The sequence below is a fragment of the Manacus candei genome, unplaced genomic scaffold, assembly GCF_025592945.1.
Source record: "Manacus candei isolate 608988 ecotype Guabito, Panama unplaced genomic scaffold, ASM2559294v1 h1tg000017l, whole genome shotgun sequence".
Classification (NCBI taxonomy): Eukaryota; Metazoa; Chordata; class Aves; order Passeriformes; family Pipridae; genus Manacus; species Manacus candei.
In genome coordinates, this window is record NW_026138065.1 from 19,666,825 (window position 1) to 19,690,558 (window position 23,734).

General features: G+C 37.8%; 1 protein-coding gene across 1 annotated transcript in view; it reads left to right on the top strand.

Moving 5' to 3' along the window:
- The window catches only part of HHAT (hedgehog acyltransferase), a 146,195-nt gene that overhangs the window by 62,584 nt on the left and 59,877 nt on the right, over nt 1-23,734 (top strand). Inside the window, exon 10 of the mRNA XM_051783162.1 lies at nt 9,615-9,816. Coding sequence (XP_051639122.1) covers nt 9,615-9,816 — 202 coding nt within the window. The remainder of the gene's footprint in view (nt 1-9,614; nt 9,817-23,734) is intronic.

Genomic DNA, 23,734 nt, shown 5'->3' on the forward strand with positions numbered 1-23,734 from the left:
TGACCCAATGTGTAAACCAGATGCTTCCTTGAATACCTTTCAGAGAATTTCATGAAGGTACACTGACTAGAATGCTGACAGCCTTAATGGTCTTTAACCTGTTTTCTGTCTTTTCTGACCTCCATTTGTACTTACCAGTTAAAATTAGTTTTGTTGATTCATCCTCTTGGGTCTTTTCATGAAGATCACTGCAAAATCATTATTTTATCAATCATTATTTGTTCTCTCTTTCTAACAAAAAGATTACTCTTAGACAACTGGATAGATATACAGCTCAGTGTTGTAGCAGGATAAGAAAATTTATGGTACACTTTCTACTTAACCTTCCATGATACCCTAACAGATGATTTTTCCCTGGCAGACATTTACTGTTCATTTTTCCTTGAGCATGCACCTTTTCCCCCCCCCTCCTGGCATATATATTTAAATTTCTGGCTGTAGCTTACAGCATTTCTTTCTCAAGTTTTCCTTTGCATTGGAATACTTTGTTGCTGTATGTTTAAAACTAATTCGTTTGTTTAGTTCTGGTCCCCTGTTGCTGACTTCACAGGAATTGACATTTTTCACTTAAGTTTTTATCTGTATAGTACCATGTTCCCAACTGGTATTAGAAAAGCATGTCTTCTTTCTTTACAAATGAGAAAAAAGGAGATCATCGTTATTTAAGGATGCCACTTCAAGAGAAGTAAATATTTGCCTTTACTCTGCTTAATTAAATTTATATCCATTCTCACTTTTATAACAATTAAACAATGTTGATTTGGGCTGATAAATGTGGATTATACTCTACATAAGAGGAGATTTAATTCTGCTGGTGTTTGAAGGGTTTTTGACACAGGAGAGTGTATAGAAGTTCTTTATGGTGGAAGGTACTGTATAATTTTTAGTTATCCCAGCTTTGCCTAGGCATCTCAATGCCTTGGCTGTACTTTATAAATACTCTTTTCCCAGAACTGCAGACAGTATTTTCTAAGAAATGTGAGCTCAAGAGAGATGACTGAATTACTCAGTTTGGAATAATGTCAAAAGTCTAACTCTCCAAACTTTATGCACATGCAATTTGGAGGAATATGCATTCCTTAAGCAGATACACTGATATTAATCAAGTTTCCTGCTGTATTGAAGCTATGTCTGTTCTATATTTCTGCTTTCCTTAATTACACGCCTTCACTTTATTTCAGACATGCATTTGAAGTACATTTTATTGATGTTGCTTTATAATCTGAAGATTGTAATGCTTACTGAGTCTTCAGTGACTTTGGAATTTCAGATCTTGAACATTAATCTTGTCTCACAAAAATTTGTATTTCTGATGTACCCATGTGAAAATCTTCTGACATCTTGGTTTCTGCTTGTCTATAGAACTATACAGCCCAGTGAGGCAAAAGTATTGCATGGTTTGGTAAACTTGCTGTGTGGTCTGTGGATACAGACATGCCCTTTGACATGCATGTGTACAAAGGGATATAAAAATGCAAAAGAATCATCCAGCTCTCCATAAAGGAATCTGCAAAGATTAAACAGTCTTTCTGTTACCTAGCAAATTGCAGAGGGCTGTTTAACTTTATCATTTTGTCTCTAAGCAAAAATGGTTTAATAAGGAAAATAAATAGGTTCTGTTGTAGTGACTGCATTTCATGCGCTCCTTTGTCAGCGGTGTGCTGGAAAAGGTAGCTGTTAAGTGCATGGTGATGAATGTATTTTAAACATCTGAATTCACACACTCAGATCAATTGGCATTTTCTCTCATGAACGTGGCATACTAAGATTAGCAGAATGGCTAAATAACTTGTGCTTACACCTATGGAACTTAAAGCAGCTTTCTAAGAGGGGGGAGAAAATGTAGTACTTTATTCTCGGCATGATCAAAGCAACAAATGACACATATTTAACAGTTTTTCACTAACTGAACCACAGACATTTCAGTATGTGCCATCACGTGCAGAGGAAGAATTGGTCTCTGTTGCTTTAGCTGTAGTTGAAAACTACTGTAAAATGTGCTGTTGTGAATGCACACTTATGAGGAGAGATGGCAAATTCAGAGCTCTGAATTTTGAGCTGGGCCCTCCAGTGTAAGTCAGGAGAGGTAAAGAAACTGAGTGAAAAAAATTGATTCTTTTATTCATGGTGTTGCTTATGCATTTAGTCTAATCATTATTTAGGACACAGTGAGTAATGCCTTGTGCAGAAAGCAGGACTGCAATCTTTGCATCTCTCTGAGTGATGCCCTAGCCACAGACTTGTTTTTTATTGCATATTCACTCCTTGAATCTCATTTTGTTTTCTGCCTGGTGGCAGCCTGGTAACAGACAGCTGGAGCACTCCTCTGAGAGGCAAGATATGTTGGTCTCCCTGGCAAAGAGCCTGACCTCTACCATTTTATAAGCAGAGTGACAGTACTATTAATAGATCCCTCCTCTAGCTGTGTTTTCAAAGGAGTATATAGCCTGATTGTTGTGCTGCTGAGCCTAGATGTCAGCAGCACATGGGAGGTGTATTGTATCAGGAATGAATTGGGCCCCTGAGGGGAGTTAAGTTCAGAACAGCTTCAGGAAGCTCTGCAGGATCTACACGGGAGGAGCTGGAGTGCCTGCTTCCTGGCTCCATCTGCCAGCTGGGGACACAGCCCCCTCCCACCCGGTAGCTGAGCTGTAGGCACTTAACTCTGGGCTGTTTTGGCAATAACATCTAGGTTTCTGATGTCAGCAAAAGGTTTGGGGCACTGAACTTAATGATCTAACCAGTGTTTTGGCGCTTTGGCCATCTGGAAGCTCTCCCATTTCCATTGCGATCAAAGGTAGCTGACTGGTAGTTTTGCTTTGACTGCAAACAGGTGGTGGTAGGCAGGGTTTCTTTCTCTCCTAGATGCAGCTGGGAGAAAACTAAACACAGCCGTCCGTCAGTAATGAAACTTTTTCTATTAAAAGGAAGCATTATGATTTAGATTAAAATTTCATTTGAAATAAATGAATCTCTTTGAAAACATGAGCTTCCTTGGAAAGTGAATTAAAAATTATTTCTTCGATATTCCCCAGTTATCTGCCCTTTGCCATTTTTTGTGGTGAATGCGAGGGAAGAAAAGTACTTTAAACGTTTCTTGGTTTTTTAATACAAAACTTCACAATCTTTTGTGAGAAACATGCTAGCAACTGGATAGTGAGAGAAAACTCAGGTCATATTTGTAAAACTGAGTGTTCTTGCATATGAATATTCTCATTAATGCTTTGTGACCCAAAAGGACTTAATTTCTCATTAAACATTTTTGTGGTAATGTAACAAGCCTTGCCTGCAGCCAACATTAGCTTAAATATTTTAAAGGGTCTGAATTTGTCAAGGTCTCTCTAAACATTGCATTAAGTTGGTGAGGTGAGAGAACCTTACAGAGCTTAAATAGCTTTGCCAACAGCCCAGCAGAATTGTTAGATGATATAAAAAATTGACATTCACAGTTAGAACAAGACTTTCATCTCCTAATGGAAAGTTTGCCAAATGGTATTCCAAATACCTCTGGTTATTTCTTTATTTCAGGTGCAAATATGTGTGGCTCAACCTTCAAAGTCATGTTTATGGGAGATGTTTCTGTGATTTAAAACAGATTTATTCATGTAGGACCCAGTTTTGCAAAGACTTACAGGTGTGCTTTATTTATGCACTCTACATAGCTCCATCCAAGTCAATGGCAGCTCGAACTGACAAAATAGGAATTGTAAGAACTGCCTCAGAAGTAAGAATTTGCAGAACTGGGCCTGAAATCTTTTTATTATGAAGCAGAGATATAGTTTGAAATCAATAGTCTAAGACCTTGAAAAGAGGATTAAAAATAAATAAATTAAGGAAGCCCTACCCCAGTTCTAGAGGGAATTCCCCTCTAGTTCTCACCCTATGTCATGCTACACTTTTCGTTTCAATCAAATTTTTTTTGTAGTGACAATCGTTGGGATAATTTAGAAGCAAAATGAATGGTACCTTGGCTATTCAGATTTATCCTCAAAATGCTTCAGGGTCACATTCAGCATTGATTTTGCAACTAATAACCCAGAATGTTTTATTGACTTATAATTCTCCAGGCATACTGCTGCCCTGACAAGACTTTTCATACATGTCCACAAATGAACACCTCCCTGTACAGAAACACAAGCGATTTCTGTTTTCAGGATGTAAGATGGAAGACTTTATTATTGCTTTTTTAACTTTAGCTGTGTTGCCTGTATAACTGCCCAACTCAAAACACTATGACAGTAAAACAGTTAACCCTTGAATGCTTTGAAACTTAAAAGAGGCATTGGAATTTTGAGCATCTAATGTTCCCTGAAATAAAACACAAAGTCTTCACACATTAAATGTATGTACAAGAAGTTTGCCATTACAAGCAAATTAAGGGGAAGGGGGGGGGGAATCACAGATGGCATGCATCTTGCTGTGTGACCTTACTTCAGGCAGAAATGCAGGGACATGTTTAAGAAAGCCCTTGGACATAACAGCAGTTAAACAGGTACTTTACTTGCACTTACTTCAAGATTTAAATATATTTACAATCACATGCATGTGGAAGTAAGAGCAGTGTATGGAGGTTTCAAGCAATAACAGCCCTTCTGAGTAATTCTTAACTGGTTATAAATGCTCCTCTTAGAGGTTTTCTGAAGATACCAGAATAAAAACTTTTTAATGTAGAGTCATTAACAGAAAAGAAACGGTATGTTTTCCGAGGGAATGGTTGTCAGATCTCTTATGATTGTTCTGTAGATTACCACTTCAAGAAAACTAACAAAATGGTTATTGGATTTAAAAGGTATTCTCTGTAAGTAAATGTCACTGTTAAATACCTCAGCTATTATGTTTGTGTTTGCATTACTTTAGGGATTTAGATGGTACCATTTGCATATTTTATCCAATTCTCTAATGTTCACTTTGTGAGTTAAAATCAAGATAAATTGCGTAAATGGAACAGCTTGCTGGCTGTGGATAAGCTGATTTAAACTACTGTACATGAGATGAAAAGTAAGGCGCTTTGTTATTCGGAAGACACACGCACAGTATGCTTTGTTTGTGAAAGTAACATGTTTAATAGCGTGTAAGTTTTAGTTTGAAATCAAAGCAGAGTCTGTAGAAATATAGTTAAGACTGAGATCTTTGCCTTGGGAGGGGAAGGCTAAGAACGTATGTTTAGTTGTGTCAGGTTTGGGGGGGTGTGTGCAAATAATTTTGCTATATAACATCCTCTCAAAATTTCTATTTATGTGCTTCAAACGCACTCCAGATGTTTTGAGGTACTCTTAATTACATGGTGTTCTCTTCCCCCTTCTCTTCTCTTTATCTACTGTGCACAATGTTTTCTTCTAACATCATGATGTGCCTTTCCTTGTTTTCCTTAAAGGAGGTCTAGCCAGCCCAGGAATGGTTGGCAAAGCCTGGCCTGTGGCATTTAGAAGTTCCTTGCTGATAGTCTGCCTAGAAATCTGTTCTTTCACCTTCAAATTTCACCTTTAAAGTTTTGTAAGAGATTGACTTTTGGTCCCCCAAGTTGATGTTATATTTTTAAATACTCACCTAGCCTGCATTTTTTGATACTAAGCATCTCCCACAGGTCTAATCTTCCTGTTTGTAATTTTCATGGATCTTAAGCGGGACCATTGTTGCCTATCCTTCTAAAACAACGTGGAAGGACATGACCAATTACTACCCTCAGATCTACTTATCTTGACATCCTTTTCTCTTTGCAAAATATTTTGTTGCTTCCTTTCATTTGTCTGCCTTTGGTTCATTGACCACCAAATAACTGCTGAGTTTTCTTTTCCTGTGAGTCCGTGAGTTAAGATAAATTTTTTGTATAATGGCACCACATTTTTTCAGCTAAGTCTGCCCTCCTTGCACACCTAGAGTAAATGTGTAATCTGTTTATGAGCTATTAAGAAACTTTGCTACAAGGGTGTTTCTTTGAGATGTGTTAGGCTGCCATGAGGACCCACAGTTGCTTTTATGTGCTAGTAGTCCCTGAATTGGGGATTTTGAGCTGCGCTGTGGATTTTCTGTGATTAGAAATGAGAATAGTCTTAAAAGCTGCATGAAAGCTTCAAATGATATATTTATGTAATGCTATTCTACATATGGTGCAGCAGGTCAGCATGCTCTACAGCAACTTCTCCGTTTGTTTAAACCCTGGATACACTACAGGGTTCACAGTACAGAGGGACTGAAGGGATAGATTGAAGGTAGACAGTAGTATTGGTAAGAAGGAGAAAAGTTAGGAAGCATGCAGATAAAAAAGACATCAAATTGCAGTAGCCATTGCCCCTTGAACTCTCTCTCTCCCTGCCTTCTTCCTTCCCTTCTCACGGATTTCGTTAGCAAACTGCTAACAACTTTCCAAATGTACTGTAAGAGACTCCTTTTCTTCCCTATCCCACCAGGAGAGAGTGAGCGAGGGGCTGTGTGGGGCTTAGTTGCTGGCCAGGGTTAAACCATAAAAAATTGTTTTTTACAAAGTGTGTGTTGTGTTGTAAATGATAATACAGAAGTAATATGTTTCTCCCACATCTGGCTTAATAATGTGTTTTACTGGTTTATTCTCTGTCGCACTCAAGTGTAAGTGTAATCAAATGAGTACTCTTCTGTGAAAACACACAGGGAAAGTATTGAGAAATTAGATTCCAAACTACCCGGATGCTAAAAAATAAGCAAAATGCATTTTTGTAACAATTTTGGTTATGTCAGAGAGCACAAAGTGTCTGGCATTGAGGCAGGCTCTGCCCCTGGCTGCACACTGAGTTGTCTATTGCTTGTATGCAGACCTGCCAACATAAGCATGTATGGACGAGTACATCACATGTATAGGATGTGCATGGATGAAGAGGTAGCAAAGTTTTTTTTCCTCATTTGTTCTGTAATGTAACAATGAATTTTTCACAATATTTTTTTCTGTGTAAAAAACACAGGAACTTACAGATTTGCTCTTCACACTGTTAGAAATGACTCAACATCAATCACTCCTTCATACCCACTTTAAAATTGCCAGTGGGAATGCCCTGATGGGGGGAGGCAAGACCACACCATCTGAGAGTAATTACTGCTCTTGTGACAAGGAATGGCAGCCAGCTGCCTTTCCATTTTCTCATGGCACTAGCAGGGAAGAAAAGGGGCATTGGTTTCTGCTTTGCATTTCTCCTCTGGGAAGGGAGGCAGACTCTCCACAGTACTGGAGGGGAAGGTCAAAGTGTTAGTAAAGATTTTGACTCATTTTGCCTTCTGTCCTTCTTCAGACAGGTTTTCACATAGACAGTGCAAGTGTATTTTCTGTTGCACATTTGCCATGGGTCTCATTAGGAGCTAGAACTTCACTAACCTTGAACATTCATCAGAATTATGAGTTATTGCCGCTCAATCATCTAGCTGCTGCTGTTAAACACTAAAAATCAGAAAATAGCCTATTTTTCTCTGCACAGTAAACTGAAAACGCTTCAGGCCAACCTAAACTGAGCTGCAATTGGAAATGAACAAGTTGGTGCTGCTGAGCTGTTCCGGGCAATGGCAGTGCCAGTGGAGGCTGCCTGTGCTGACAAGAGGGCTGGAGCATACAAAACAGTCTCACTGCAGGAAAGGGGACTGTGCAGAAATCCAGAGCTACTTCTGCAGTGAAAGCTACCTTTTGTGCCATGGATTTAACCCAGGGCCTTATGAAGTCAGCAGAAGGGTTTCTCTGGGGATTAGAGTCAGGTCTCTGTCACAGGTAGTGTCTGGGTTACTTTTAAGTGCTGTGTTTCAGTAAATGTACGGCAGACAGAGAATGAGCTTTTCTGAGCATGGCAGGGCTGGCAGTGTCCTGTTTCGGGCTCCTCCAGGTGAAGCTCTGTGAAACAAAGCACTGCTGTGCTTGCAGGGCCGTAGGGGCACGGAGGTGCTCCTCTCAGGGATGTGGTTTCCCTGCCTCGGAGCAGGGCTGACAGCCCTCCTCCTGCCAGCCTGGAGCAATGGACCCTGCCTAAAAAATAAACCAATTAGCCTTTAAAAAGGGCTCTCTCATTTCTATAATCCTTTTTGTAGAAGGAATTTGCTGAAGCAGCGGGATCTGTGGCTCTGCTCTTTTCACCTTCCATGCCACAGTCCTGCAGGGAATTCACCTGGTTACAGACTGCTAAGATGAACATCTCTGCTATGAGATTAATTGATTGCGATTGCAAGTGTCTGTTATTCTCACATTGTTTAAACGTAGGAAGGGGAGAGAGGAGAAAAACACAACATAAATAGAAACTATTGATCTTAAGTTCTATTTATTTTCATATGTTTAGTGAAAAAGCATGCCCATGCTTGAAAACATTATAAATGTAATCAGATGTTCCCTGTAGCAGGTTGAAGTAAAAACGTGTACTGATGTTATACTTAAAGAGCATTTAGAGCATTTGACAGTTGTTTTTTTAATGACTTTTCTGCTTACCCTTTAATTATGCTCATCACTTTCTTTTACCCTGTTACTTATTTTCTTACTTCCTAAGATTAGGAAAAAAGCAGTATGTTAATTTCCCTTTTAAATTTTTAAGCTAATATTTATCTTTGAATGTGAAAACTGATAACTTCACTACAAAAAATTTTCTTTAATTAGTAAGTAGGAATAGTCTCAAATGAGTACAGTGTGTGATGCCGAAGGAGTGACAGCTGAGGAGAGCTGTCACTGATAGTTCTCATATAGCACACCTCCTCTCTGGTACCCATGAGCTGGATGGTGACTCCATTGCCTTCAAGGTGTTGACAGAAATATGCAACTTCTTCAAATAAATTCTGGCCAGTGGCCATGCTTTACTCAGAAAATGCCAGGAGTGGATGTAGTTCTTTAGGAAGGATGGAAGTGAAATGACCCACAAAAGAGCGTCAGTTTTCAGAATCCCATTGCTTCTGTTCTTTTTACGGAAGGAGCACTGCTTTCTGGACACTTACAAGCATCAAATAATGACTAATATTCTGACTCTTGGATTCAATTTAAATACAGAATGCATGCAGAATGCTTCATATGGGTTTTGGGACTTTTTCGGTACATGTACTCTGAAGGTCATTAGGAAGACATGATCCTGAGAGTATAATATAAGACCAAAATAGGAAATATTTTCACTTCATATAATGTTTCATGAAAGAAATAAAAAGAAAGAAATCACAAACTTCTAAAATTAAAACATATTTGCATGTAAGTCTATTTCTGACAAAAGGAAAATGGTCTATGGGTTATGAATATGTATAATGCTTTAAATTTTTTGTTAAGAGTTCTATCATTTAAATTCACATGAAGATTACAGGTAATTTTTGTAGTTGACTTAGAACTATTCCAGTTTAAATAACCTGAGTATTTGCCATTTGTAATTCTGAGAATGTAGTTTATGCTATACATTGCCTAATAGAGAGTTCCCAGGACCACAAAACTGTCTTTTTGCCAAATGTTACATGCACAGATTTCATGAAGTGGTCTGCAGCTTTGCAGAAACTAGGGCAAGCTCTGTAAGTAGAGCATGTCAGGTAATTATTCAAAATTTTTTTTTATGCTAGAAATTAACACATTTGTTCTGTGGTGGATGTCTTTCTGAGATTTCTGTGAAATCTCTAACGAAGTTGCTTATCTGTTGTTTCACCTACAGGTACATTTATGTTCCAATGGGAGGATCTCAGTCCAGTTTGCTTGGAATGCTATTTTCTACAGCCCTCACTTTTGCCTTTGTAAGCTATTGGCACGGAGGACAGAGTTATTTGTGGTACTGGGGTGCACTTAATTGGTTTGGAGTAATTGTGGAAAATGGCATCAAGAGGATACTTTCTATTTCACTTATTCAAGATTTAATTGTAAGTTGAATCTCTCTTTATTTCTGTTCTTGTTTCCTGGCTCCATGCTCATCTGAAGTTCCTGGTTACTAGTTTGGTTTAACCAAGATTAAAGTCATGGATAACAGATAAAAGAGTTAGCATTCCCTTGCTCACCCTCCAGTATCTGGGGTAGTAGCTAGTTCATATAACTGGAATTTTGCAAAGTATCATTAAAGCAAACAGTGGAAATATGCGCGGTCTTAAAAGCTTCCTCTGCAGTCCTAGAGTAAGCAAATGCTTGTCACGTTGTATATGGCTGAACAGAAGCCAGTTTTAACATTTGTATTCTGATTTCACTCAGGATGGCCTTAAAATATTCATCTTCACTAAAATTAGGAGTGTATATTTCTAACCATGTGTTTCCTGGACAAATGAGCATGTAGCAGCTGCTTGCATCTGGGAACAAGCTTACACTGGGAAATGTTATGCCACTAAAGATCCAAGTAAAGAAACTATTATTTTGCCTTGAAGTCCTCTGATATTTTCACTTTACTTATACTTTTGACCTTCATGCTGTCATTTCCAAAGGACAAAATTGACTTTGATGTGCAATCATATGCAAAAAGCACTATTTTAATTTTTAAAAATATTTTAATGACTATTTTTTAATGTTGACGGTCATTTTAATCTGCAGGTTTGCTCTCTACTTAATCCCAAATCTTCTAATAACGGTAAGAATAAATAATTCATATGCCTTGCTTCCTCCCTGTGATAAGGCACAGAATTTCTACTCCTATATAATGTTGTTGGAGTAGAGAACTCACTCAGCAGCCTGATGGAATCCTGATGCTCAAGTAATGATGCTTGTTCTCCATCCCAGCCATTTCAGTTTTCACTGTTGTAGCATCCCATGTGTGGTAGCTGATACAACTCAGTAATTCAGGAGCCAATAACAGCCAGTGCTACCTTATATCACCCAATTGTCCATCACTGTGATTTCAGTGATAGTCTGGAAGCAGCTTTTTACCTTCCTAGAGAAGGAGTTTATCAGATCCGTTAATCTTCCCTCTAGGGTGTAACTGAGCTTCACCATCTGATCGGCTGCATATGTTTGTCTCTAGACTGGAGGACAACATAGCTTTTTAGGCATCCAACTGTGTGTGGAAATATAATTGTAGGGGCTTTTTATCTGGTGTCACATATAGTAGAAATTTTAAAAGAACTCTTAAGGAATTAAGTGCTTAAATATCACAGAAATTATAATGGCTGTGGCATTATGAAGGTGGAGGTTTTATATATTGGATTAATTTCTAACATGTAGTTCTACTTATAGTTAACTGATGCTGGCACGAGGGTTCTTTTTTGCATAAATGAACTCCCTAACAATGAACCCAGTGCATTTTACTCTCTTTCCTCCTCTTTGTTTTCATCCAGTGTTTTTATTGGCCTATCTAGTGTCTTCCATGTCTCCTTTTTTGTTCATTTATGTTTGGAAACACAGCTGTTGACCTTCCTTAGAAGACACTTTCACATCTTTCCCTGAAATATTTCTGAAGCCAATATTTTTAATATGAATAGTCTTGGCATCTAAATTAGTGCATTAGACAGATCTTGCTGCATTCAGTAATGGCTGAGTCATGATTTGCCTTGTGCCTTGAAGGTTTCTCTACAATGATGTGAGCTACAATCTTTGGAAACCACTCCTTATTGCTCTTTCCTCACTCTTCTAACTAACTCCCATTTTCTTCTTGAATGTTGAGACTAGGGAACAGATGAGTAGTTGGATTTTGACATTTCCTTATCAAGGGGTGGAGTGATATGGCATTCTCTGAGATGTACCACTTTTGAAAGAAACTGAAAATTTCTTAATGCCCTGTACAAATTTCCCCCATGTAATCTGGCTTTTGGAAACATTCCTATAATCCTGTCTTAGTGAGAGGTGTGCTGCAAGCCCAGTCACTATGGTGTTGAAGACTCCCTTCTGGGGGCTGGGTTTTTCACTTAAATGTCATCTATTGACAAGCTGAAATCCTTTGCATTCTTGAGCTTCACTCAGTGTCTGTGTCGGCTCTTGAGGCCTATTTTTGAGAAGGAAAGTTTATTTTTGTCCCCAGAATAGCAGATGAGTTTCTGAAAATATACAAAGCACAGGTATATGCTGTTTTAAACCCATTCTGTTTACCAAACCTCCTCATGTATTATTGTTAAATTGAGTTACATAGTGAAGTTGAGCAGGAGGTATTTAATTATTAAAATATTAAAAAATCTAAAAGTGTAAGTTGAATTTTAATTCTCTGTTTTTAAGATGGAATTAATGACAAATAATAACAAAAACGGTATCAAAACTGTCTCCTCCCCCCCACATATTGTCTCAATTTTCTTGCAAAGGGAAGATTTAGAAATCTAAATAAAGCACATTCAAGTCTCATCCTTCACTGAATCCTTGTGTGACTAAATATATATATATATATAAAAATATATATATAAAGACCCTATATTTATGCAGATTTTATGGTAGTTTCAGTCTCAGCACTTCAAACCTAGTGCAATATGAGGAAATAACACTTTTGTAGCAGTCTGACTGGTTTTAAATGTCATCTCAGGCATATTGAGCTAGAACGAACAAAGAAGTATGGGCATTATTTGTGAGAAGTAAAATCGGCATACAAAGAAATATTGACTGAAAACAGTAAATTTCCTGACCCAAAAAAATTGGTTCTGAAACTTTTTAATTTGTACTAGTTTCAAACCAGTGTGTGGCTTCCTGATTTCAGTTTTAAAAGAGCTGATTCTCCTTATGTACTTTTCAGCTTACACAGTTCTGAACTTTCATGTTTCAGTAAGTTGTGTTATGAGAAGTTGTCTACATATCTTTTTTTCCCCCTAGAGATTAATTGTTTGTTATCAGTAAATTAGAACTGAATTAATTAATATTGACTTTTCAGCAAAACATTATGTATAAAACAAAAATAAATGCTATGCATTCTAAACTAGGGCTTATCTGGGAACTGTATATTAAACGGGAGAAGTTTCATCGTGTTTCTAGCAATTTTTTTGTTTTTGTTTTTTTTAAATTTTCAAGTGATATTTAGACTTGTACTGAGCAAAGTAGTGCTTTGCTTCACTGATTCTGTATTCATTTCTTACAGATGAACAGAGACTCCAGTGGTAACTCATTTGAAATCAGCGATAGAATTTGTATTGACTTTTAATAAATAATGTGTCAGATTTCTGAAAGAAAATGCTTATGGCTATCCTTCTTGCAGTGTTTTAATTTTTTTTCCTTAAGGAAAGCGACATATAGATCTATAAAAAAAATTAGATCTTGGTACAAAAATAGATTTAGAATTATTTAAACCTTAGAATAACTGGCAACACCTTTAAATCAATGGATTTTTAAAAAAGAAATATTTGGAAATCATCCAAAAGGAAGATGTAGCAAGGGTGGGTGAAGTTGGCAGATGGATAAAATTAAAGTTTTAATGTAAATTGAAACAGAAACATTTATCTTTTTAGTTCTTTCTTACAGTGAAAACATGTTATTGAGTTTAGTAAGATTTTTTTTTTAATTGAGTTGTAAAGGTCTCTCTTTTAACAATCACACTATGACGAATTTTTAGTTTAAGATCTTATTTCTAGATTTATTTAGTAAGAAGCTAAATATGCCATAAAAAATTCATTTTGAGAAACCAACTAATTTTAAGCATGGCATGTTTTAAAGTAATTTGTACTATCCTTGTAAGTGTTTTGGTTTTTTTAAAGTATAAAATACTTTGATTTCTACATTTTCATTTATGGCTGGAATGAGGTGCACTAATTAATTCTATTTCAGTATGCTGAAATTTCCTACCCAACCCCTCTTTGCAAAAGGGAAAATATTTTGTATGATGTCCATGATTTTGATTAGTGTGATTCCTCTTCTTTCCTCAGAAGAATGAACATACATTTGTCTTTACAGTTAAAATATCTCCATTGTTTTGGATAACAGACATGTGGTACATCTGACAATTGATATCTTTAGCTTTGCAGAGAACAGAATTTTAGATGTCTTTCAGAGTTTAGGTGTGGTGGTGGGGAGGGGCTGTCCATTTTTTTTCCTTTACCTAATTTTGTTTACCCTGTTGATTCTGCTAGATGCATTAAAATCTCTACAGTTGTTCATAATAGTTATGCATTATATAGTGGTCCTGCAGACAGCTGGTGTGGAGCATGGAAAGGTTCTGACTGGTGAGCCTGACCTCTGGGCTGTGATTCGAAAGGGAATTAACTGATATAACAGCTCATTGCTGTTGAAGAGGGAAAGGTTTAATTTCTCTTTTCTCCCTTCCTTGCAGTCTTGCCCCTTCCTCCTCCACACGCCTTCCTGCTGGAATCTTTGCTGAGCTGACTTAGTTCTTTACCCCAGCAGAAAGCTTTACTTCCTCTGGTTATTTTATTGCTAGATGATTTGACCAATGAAGAGGAATCTGAAAAGCACACAAACCAGTACAATGCAAGAACCAAAAACCAAGGAAAAGAAGTGGAAGAGGAGGAGCTCGACTCCTTGTAACCTCCCTCTTGCAAATGTACCTAAACAGTACAGGCTAGTAGATTGAACCTCTGTATTTAAAGGCAGTGGGACAAAGAAACCAATTAGGTTCCGCTGCAGTAATTATTCAACCCTGTGTTAGGGCCCAAATTCAGCCTAACCAAGCTCAAATTCCTGTGAATTTCACAGCCACTGAGCAAATGTATAACTATTTCCTTTAATGACAGAATTTATTTTTGCATATATAACTCACTTTGAACTGTTGTGGAATACGTAAAGTTTCCTTCTGCAGCTGAGGCAAGATGTGACCAAACAATAGGAAGTCATTCGGGGGAGATATGTTTGTTGATCACCTTGTGAGATAAAATCTTTAATAATATCTCTGCAATAAATGAAGACCCTTCTCAGCTGTTCTTCAGCACACACTAGGCTTTGATCTTTGTTTTGCTTCATTTGCTGGAAAAAGTATTTATATCACTTGTTTACTGTTGTCAAGCATGTCTGGCCTTTTCTTTTTTACTAATAATTTTGTTTAATTTATACATATTTTTATTGAAACATGGTGATTCAATTAAGTGACAAGCATTGCCAATGATACTTTCTTCATAACATTTTCATATACTTGCTCTAGACTTCTGTTGAGTTTGTTGTTTCACTCTCATGAAGCCTTCCTCAAACTCATATTCTCTAGTGCAGAATTGCTTTTTGAGATTAGGTACTACTCATAATGTCAAAACCTAGACCACTGGAAGGGGCTTGCCACCCACTCCATACCCCCCCACCTCAACCTTGAGTTCAGCCATATCATTGCTCTAACCAGAAATCTTTACTATCCACAGTAGATGTACTCTGAGTCAAAATTGGCAGAAACTTCCCTTCCTAGATGTGAAGGCAGACTTGTGACAATTGGTCTTTGTATGGTACCTAGAAGCAGGAAGCTGAGTTGTTGAGGTGCTGTTCTGTACTGAACTGCTGAATGACCATCAAAGGTAAATAGGGGCTGGCTGATGTATCCTTATCATTCCAGTGACTTCTAGCTTTGCCAACAATAATTCTGAGTCAAGCAATTCTTGCCACGTTTCTGTTTTTGCTTGATTTTATTCTTTTCTCTCTTCTCTACCCTCTTGTTAGGGTTCGTTTGTCTTCACAGAAGTAAATCCCATAACATTTTGAGAGCCCAGCTGACAATGCATGCACACAGACACACTTGCATTGCAACACTGTCTTTTTTTTTACTGAGGGAAGTTCTTGCCTCAGACTCAGTAACAAAGACTGAAAACATAGTAGGAGTTGTTTTGTGTGAGGGACAAGTGTATGCAATATGATACCGGCTTTTATATGCTGAATGACAAAAATGACTGCAGAAAGATTTCAGAGATAACACATTCTGTTGTTTCCTACCTTTTGAGTACAGGCATCCATTTTTTGTCAAATCTGTGCAAAAATTATTATTTTTTATGCCAGCACTGGAGAAACTGTTGTGATTTTCTGCCTGTCTTTAACCATTACTGCTCTGTTTCAGACCACAATGTCAGCTTGGAAGCCCCTTGCATAACTGCTCAGCTGTCACAATAGAAAAAAACTTTTCTCCCGCCTAATAGAATTATTTACTCTTTGTTTTGGAGATGTTGGGCAGTTTTCTGGTGGCCAGTTCATAATGCAGTTTCAAAAGGAAGTAAATCATGCTGTGGTGTGAAAACAAGGCAGACTGATGGTGGTTATGTACTGCTTTGTTACAGCTACTTGAATACAGCCTCCCCCTGTGGTTCACCTGAAAAATTAGTCCAGGCATTAGGTGTCAGCAGTTACAGAAATAAAAGTTAAAGTACTGAGGAGTGGTTGCACTCTGATCTTTCTGCTGTGCCTTGAGCTACAGAAACTTGCCACAGGGGAAGTGAGGTCTGTATTTGTTGGGAGTGTTTATCAGATGTCTCCATGGGGATTATTACTGTGTATTATTTATTTGATAATAGTTTCATGATGGCAGTGTTGGGGAGGGCCATGAGGGCAGGATGAAAATGTAGCACTAATGATTGATGAAGTTAAATCCCTTCCCAACTGGACTACAGTTTAAAAGGTAAAAATGTTAAAATGTGGATGAGGGAGCTGAAAGAATCAGAATGAGCATAATGGGAACCAGAAGAACAAAACTAGGGATGTCAAGGACCTGGACACAGAGGAGAGTGTGCAACTCTCTCGATCAGTCCTCCTTGGTGAGAGCTGAGACACATTTATAGGAGTATGTACACTGCCATTACTTGGTTAAATTCCCTACTTTAAACATAAGACAGAAAAGAGGATGGTGTATTTCAATGCTGTTCATTTCACACTTTTCACAAGCTGCCACTTTAAAAAAATAAATGTTTGGGCAGGTTCTTTGATGGTGAAGAGTTAAATGTAGGAGCAAGTATAGAAATTTACTTTTGTGTATGTCAAACTTTCACACATGCATCTGTAAGTGTAGTGGATACATATGAACCGGTAGGAGGCTTTCTTCAAACAGAAGGGGGAGTTGGCTGTTTGCTGAGAGATGCTATAAATGTAGATCCTTCGGAAAATCTAAAAATGAAATGGTGCTAGTGCAAGACAGCGTTTTGTTGAGTGAATGTTTAGTAAGACATCAATAGAGAAGATGAGTATCTTCTCAAATGCTATATATAGCATTTATTCCTAAATTCAGAATCAAGTTCTATTTGTGAAAATAGATCTTAACTGACAGCTGCTTGATTTTAATTGTGTGGTCCTCTTTTTATAGGAGTGATGTAGGGAATTACAGGTTGTTTGCATCATCCTGTCTCTTGGTAAAATGCTGTCAGTTCCTGCCTTCATGTGTGAACTTTCCAGGAGCTAATTTTTACCTTTGCTTTGGAAGGAAAGTATATACCTTGAAAAGAAACAGGATATGACCTCAGGCCACAGTTCAACTTGGGCAGAAAGAAGGGAACAACTGCAAGCAAAATAAAATGCAAGAAAAATAAAGCAAAGTGAAGGAAAGGGGACTGGTTCTGGGTTAGAGTTAGCTGAAGAACAGAGCAAACAGGAATAACTGCCATGATTCCTGAAGGGTACAGTGTATGTTGATGGGGAAGTAAATTTATTCTTCTGTTTGGTGTGGCAGTTATTGATGGATAAGATCTGGTAGCACATCTCATTCACTTGCAGGCCTGTTCTTTACCTCATTACTGTTACAGCCCTAGGGACTCCAGTTTCTTTTGGATTATTTCATAAATGAATATTTTGTACATGTATTCAAACAGAATTCTTTATTTTTGTTGTGTTTCTGTTCTGTGGTACAGTCTACTCTCACTGTATTGAGCATCTGTCCCTCAGCTTCAGAGTGCAGGAGTGTGTATCCTATAGAGATGTCAGCCTCTCATCAGTTGCCTTTCCCCTGCTCCTGCTGATCTTTAAACCTAGCTTCTACTATCTTTAATGAGCACATGTAGTCCCTCCCTTTGTTTCTGCAGTCTCCCAAACACACTTTTGTCACCATTACCCACTGACAATGTGAATTAACAAGCATAAGATGCCCTGTTGCTTGGACCCAACCCATCTTCATTTCTGCTGCTCACTTTAAAAATTAAATAAATTGACATTCTCTTTGGCAAAGCTCTGTCACAATTTTCAGCCTTTCCTCCGTCCCATCTGCTTCCCCAGCTGCTCAGTCACACCCTGCCCTCCATTTTCAGTGTGCTGAACTGCAGATAGATAAAATAGCCGGTAACTGTTAGTCAGGATGTGTCGCTTCCCTTCCCACTGTCCCATCTGCTCCTCGCTCTCTTTCAGCTCTTCACCCATGCTCCTGTTTTTATGCTGTCCCGTTATTTTTGGCAAATGGCTGCATTGCGGATGACCCAGATTCAGGGTATGCGTTGAGGTGTTCACTCTTGTGGTGATTCCTGGGGTTCAGGGTTAGACACTGAAGAGTTGGCTTGTCATTTAACTGAGCACATTTTCTGAAAGGAAGCACTTTTAAGATTGACTGGGTGGTCTCTCTTGCTTCTGTAGAAAAGTATCGAAGTTGGGGGCAGGGAGGGGCTTATTCTTCAGTTGTGGTACAGTGAAGGGTGAAAACCGAAGCTCAGAAAACTGCACTGGCAAATGGAACTCCAGCAAGTGATTTGAATTCTTTTCCAAGCATTTTGCTGATATGCATAAAAGCAGCACCCGTGCCCCTCCTGTACTGGGCACCTTTTCCCACAAACATTTTACCCATCCATGTACTCTCCCAAAAAATCCTTGTAAGCCCTAAATAGCAGACTATTGTGAAGAATTTAGGTTTTGTGTTGTAAAGATGAGTCAACATTGTATTAGCATTATTTGTCTAATAAAAACTGTCAGGAAATAGAAAAGATGCAATTTTACTAACTGTAGGAAGCACACTTACTCTCCTCTCATACTCTAGGAGAAGGAGTGAAAGACAATGCAGGTCTTGGTGTTACATTCATGGTAGTTAAATTGCTTGATTTCTTTAACACAACAAATAGTACAATTTCTATATCTTATTTTAAAATTATTATGGATAAATTGACTGATAGGTTTAAGTGGGAGAGAATGAAATGTGTAGAACAGATAGTAGTACAATATTGTATGTTTAAAAAAACAAAACTCTTCTAAAGTTGTTCTAGATGAAAATAGAATAATGTAATCTCTAATTTTGCAGTTCATAGTACTAATCATGTATCATCTCACTCTGACCATAGCATCTTGACAGTCTTATTCCATGGTGCACATGTTCACGTAAGAAATAATTCAACTGCTTCTCCAATTTTATCATGTGCACTTGTTTTGCTATGTGCTTGGATTATCAATTCTCTGGATGGGTGGCTCAAAAAGATATAAATGTGAATATTTGTTTTACTCCATGAAGATGGACGCTTGTTTAAATTGTGGGCAATTTAATTCATTTACGTGGTAGTTGTTAAAGTATTTTAGTATAAGCAAAAGCTTATACTGTATAAATGTATAAATGAGATGTGTTGCAAATGCAGTATGCTTAGATGTTTTCCATCTTCTGAGCATTTGCTAAAAAGGTACCAGCTAATGTCTCTCAGGGGACGCTTCTTGCTACTTGACGCTCCGTCATCAGACTGGGTTTGCAGTGTGGTAGAAAACATGCACCCCAGTTCCTGAGCCCTCCCTAAACCAGTGTGATGCCTGTGGCCTGCTCCCAGAACAAGCTACTGCAGTTGGATTCAGCAGCCCTTTGAACAGTGAGCCTTTGGGACATGCCAAATCCTCATGGTGCCACCACTATTGCTAGAAGAAGTTTAGGAATGGTTGCTATAGGAAAATGTAGGATTGTTTCCCTGAAGAAATACTGGTGGATATATTTCTGTAAAAGACTTCAGTGTGATATTTTGTATAGGATTTCCTAGTTTTCACTGCTGTACAGAATTCGGCCTTAGGTGTCTCCTCAACTTCACAGAAACATAGAATGTTTTGGGTTGGAAGGGACCTTAAAGATCAGCTGCTTCTAATGCCCCTGTTGTGGGCAGGAGCACCTTTCACTAAACCAGGGTGCTCAGGGCACCATCCAACCTGGCGTTGAACACTTCCAGGGATGGAGCATCTCTGACTTCTCTGGGCAACCTGTTCCAGTGCCTCACCACTCTCACAGCAAAGAATTGTTTTCTAGTATCAAATCTAAAGCTATGCTCTTTCAGTTTGAAGAGATTCCCCCTTGTCCTGTCGCTAATTATGGCTCATCCTGTCACTATCAACTTCCACATGGAAGGGAAGAACTTAACCTGGTCAGTATTCCCCAAAGTATTTTCTCTGTTGTTCGCTAACTAGGAGATGTAAATGCATTTATCTGGACCCTCAATTTCATCTTTCCATGCCATTCAATAATATTGTTGTACACAGTCCTGTAAAAATGCAGATTTATTGCTGATCAGCTCTAACTCACCTTAGAGAGAAGTTCTTTAAGGTTTGGTCTGTTCTCTGAAGCCACTTCTCCTGCCATGTTCGTATATTTTGCACTCATAGTGGTGTAATTACATTGCAAAGCACATGAGATAAGTATTTTCTCTCTAACTCAAAATTACTTTTTCCATGTCCTTTACCTTGACTCTTAATTCTAAGCTAAATGATCTGTTCTGGTGTGTGTTGTCCTTCATAAGCTATCTTTCTTAAGAAACAACCATTATACAAGCTTCCCATTTCTGGCTTAGTTTTAGAGGCTAAATGTGATGTGCATGTGTTACTTGAAAAGGTTTTAGGAATGGAAATGTTTGGACCTTTCAATTTTTTTCATGCCTGTCTTCCTCCACCACTCTCAAACACATACACAGATTTACTTGTCAAGGTACCCTGCTACGTGATAGTATCATTTATTTTTGTAAGGGGAGTGAGAAGGTTCAGTTGAGAGTGATCTGATGGCAGCCAATTTTACTCTACCCAATGATGTGTAGAGGGAAGCTTTTCCGACATCTGGCAAAAATGTCTGAGGCTGATCTTCATTACAGCAGGAATGGGTTTAGAATAATAACCCAAGCTGCATTCAGCTCCAGGAAAGGTAGACTGAGCCAACATTTTATTGGTCACCTTCTATGTCATGCCGCATACCTTTGGGCTGAGCATCTTGACAATATATCTATTTTTTGTGTAGTTGAAATGCTATACTCCTTTTATTTCACAATGTGTGGGGAGGTGGGCATTACTAAAAGTAAAATTTGGTGAAGTATTGAAGCAAGATTACAAGCAAGATGGAGCATTGAGGGGGAATGCAAATATAAGGGTTTCAACCAAGCAGCCAAGGCTTCGTTGTCATTTTAACAGTAGGTGCTCTTTTACCCCTCTACCTTGTGGCCTTATTTCCGACAGGAAAAGAGGAAAGAGAAAGCAGTAAAATCCAGAGAAACACCACCAATCCATAGCAGTTGTTTCTATTGCTGTAATGGAGGATATTGTTAAAAGCATTAAATAACATAATGAAGAGTTGTGGGTGCAGAGGTTTTTTTTAATTTTGCTTTGATGTAAACAACGTGCTGTACATTCAGAAAAATCTACATGCTTGTAGATAAATAAAAAAATCTTATTATTGTTTATCTAGATCAGCCTCATTTCTTTTTCGTGGCTAAAAAATGCTTCCAGTGTATTAATCTGCTCACAATAGCTGCTTGGATATTTTCCTATTTAGCTTTTTCTAGATGACTTGAGATGTTTAAAGAATGTGCTCTTTTTTTACCTTCATTGCAGCTGAATAAAAGTGGTGTTTACATCAAAGACTGTCAGGAAAATGTGTACTGCTTTTTTGGATCAATGCCTAGCAAAGTTAATGGAAATTAGCTACAGCAAAATCCAGAAAAGCTTCAGTGTTTGTCTAAACTGTTTCTGCCTTAAACTGCTCCTTTATACCTTATAAATGGCTAAAGGCTTTTATGGTCTATACTACAGTTAACTTGCATTGTTTAACATGCAGCACTTTTGTAGAGTGTGGTGTACTGTATGTGACAGTTTAATTTATTTTTTTAGTAACTCCATTTAAAAAAAAAGTAGAACTTTTTTAGCTATTCATATTGTTTTAGTCATACCCCTTTGGGTTGTAAAACAGGCAGACGTTGCAAACTTACTGAGTCTGATCAGTACGTTGATGGAAAATGCAGTTCAGCACCACCTGTCTGATGGGTTGTCCATCTCTTATCTACAGCTTGAGCAGAAGATTTTTTACCCTTTCTTAATTCAAACTGTTTTCCCTTAATGTTGACAAATAAGCTTGATAGACAGAGAGAGAGTGAAAGATGATGCTCTTTTTGAGCTGCAGGTTAGTCAGAATTAGTTAGCGTAGAAGCAGGTAAGTTTGGTGACTCAACAAAAAAGTTCAAGCTAGCGTGATCATAGCTTCTTGTTATTCAAACCTGGTTGTTAACATGGATTTAATAGCAAGACTTTGAATGTTTTTCTCTGTGTGTGCACACACATTCTGAAATGGCTTACGTTTTTCGTATGTGCGACCATACATTCGATCTATACATTTCTGGAAGAGAAAAACTTAAGATGTGTGTGTGTGATCAGAAGGAGAATGTATTGGAAGTCCTTGGGCAGCTTTGGGGATGCAAAGTATTAGAAAGGGAAAAAGTTATTTCACTGAGAAACTGTCTATGTCAGTGAATATTTATACAATTATATTATATTCTCTACTTTTCATGCAAAATTTTCAGAGAAAAATCTCAGTCTCTGTTTTCATACATGACTGTTTTTCACAGCGTTGTATGGAAGATTGACTATTGCTGTATTGTACATACAGCCTGATGCAGAGCTTTCCTTAAACCTTATTTGTCTCCGTTTTTGTGCTGACTCAAGCTGACTCATACTAGACAGAGCTCTGACTGGGGCTAACATTCAATTTAGCAGAGATTTACTTTGCAGTAATATGTTGAAATTTTATTTTTATCCCTGTAACTGCAATTTATTTGAAGATTTGTCACTAGCAGTAGAAACATTGTTTTGATGTTTACAGAACTAGCAATTTAATTTTCTAGATCTGTATTTTTAGGCCTGTTTTGAGCATGTGTTTCTGTTATTTCAGGTATCTGAGTGTGAATTCTGGTCTGACTGTAGCTATTAAAGATTAATTACTGCTCTTTTTTTTTTCCTGATGCTGCAGTCACAAGACTTTGTTTTCTGCAACGTCATCACTTGTGACGTGGAGGCTGAGCAGCCCCCGAGACTTTCCCTAGTTTCCATGCCCTGGCAAATACTCCTCACTTCACACAAAGCATTCAGTCTTTTGTAGATTCAAGCACTAACTATGTACAGAGGTTTTCAGCCCAGGGCCATGATGAACAAGCTATTTTTCCTTGTGCAGTAATGAGACAATATTTCCTTGTGAAGTGCTGTAATGGTCTTTAAAATTTCTTCTAGCAGCTGAATATTGGAGGTAGCTAAAGCTCTCATCCTTCTTTTACCATCTTTTTGTAGTCTCTATGCTGCACTCACACCTCAGGTGATAATGCCAAATACAGATTAAAAAAAAATGTAAACTGGTATATAGTTGAGAGAGACCTACTTCATTTGTATCATTAGAACAACAGTACCAAAACCTTTACAATGCATAATTATGCTTCTCAAACATGAGCAGTAATATTTGCACTGACAAAAATATTTGGGATTGTGTCTATATGTATTTTTTTAGATGTATCTATTTAAGAGTCATTGCTATAACCAGTTCTGATCTGACTCCAGAATCTTTCAGTGATGACTTATTAATCAATCAAGGATTCACGACTTCTGAAGTTGTTTGATATTGTGTACTGAAGTGCTTTATTTCATGTTGGAACCTACTGGATAGTATTACCCCTAGAATCATGTTGTTACTGTTGGCATCCTCAGCAAAAATTCATCAAGGAGAACATTTAATAAGAAAATAATTAAGACATTAAATGTATAGAAATGTGTCCAGTTCTGGGCTCCCCACTAAAGAGA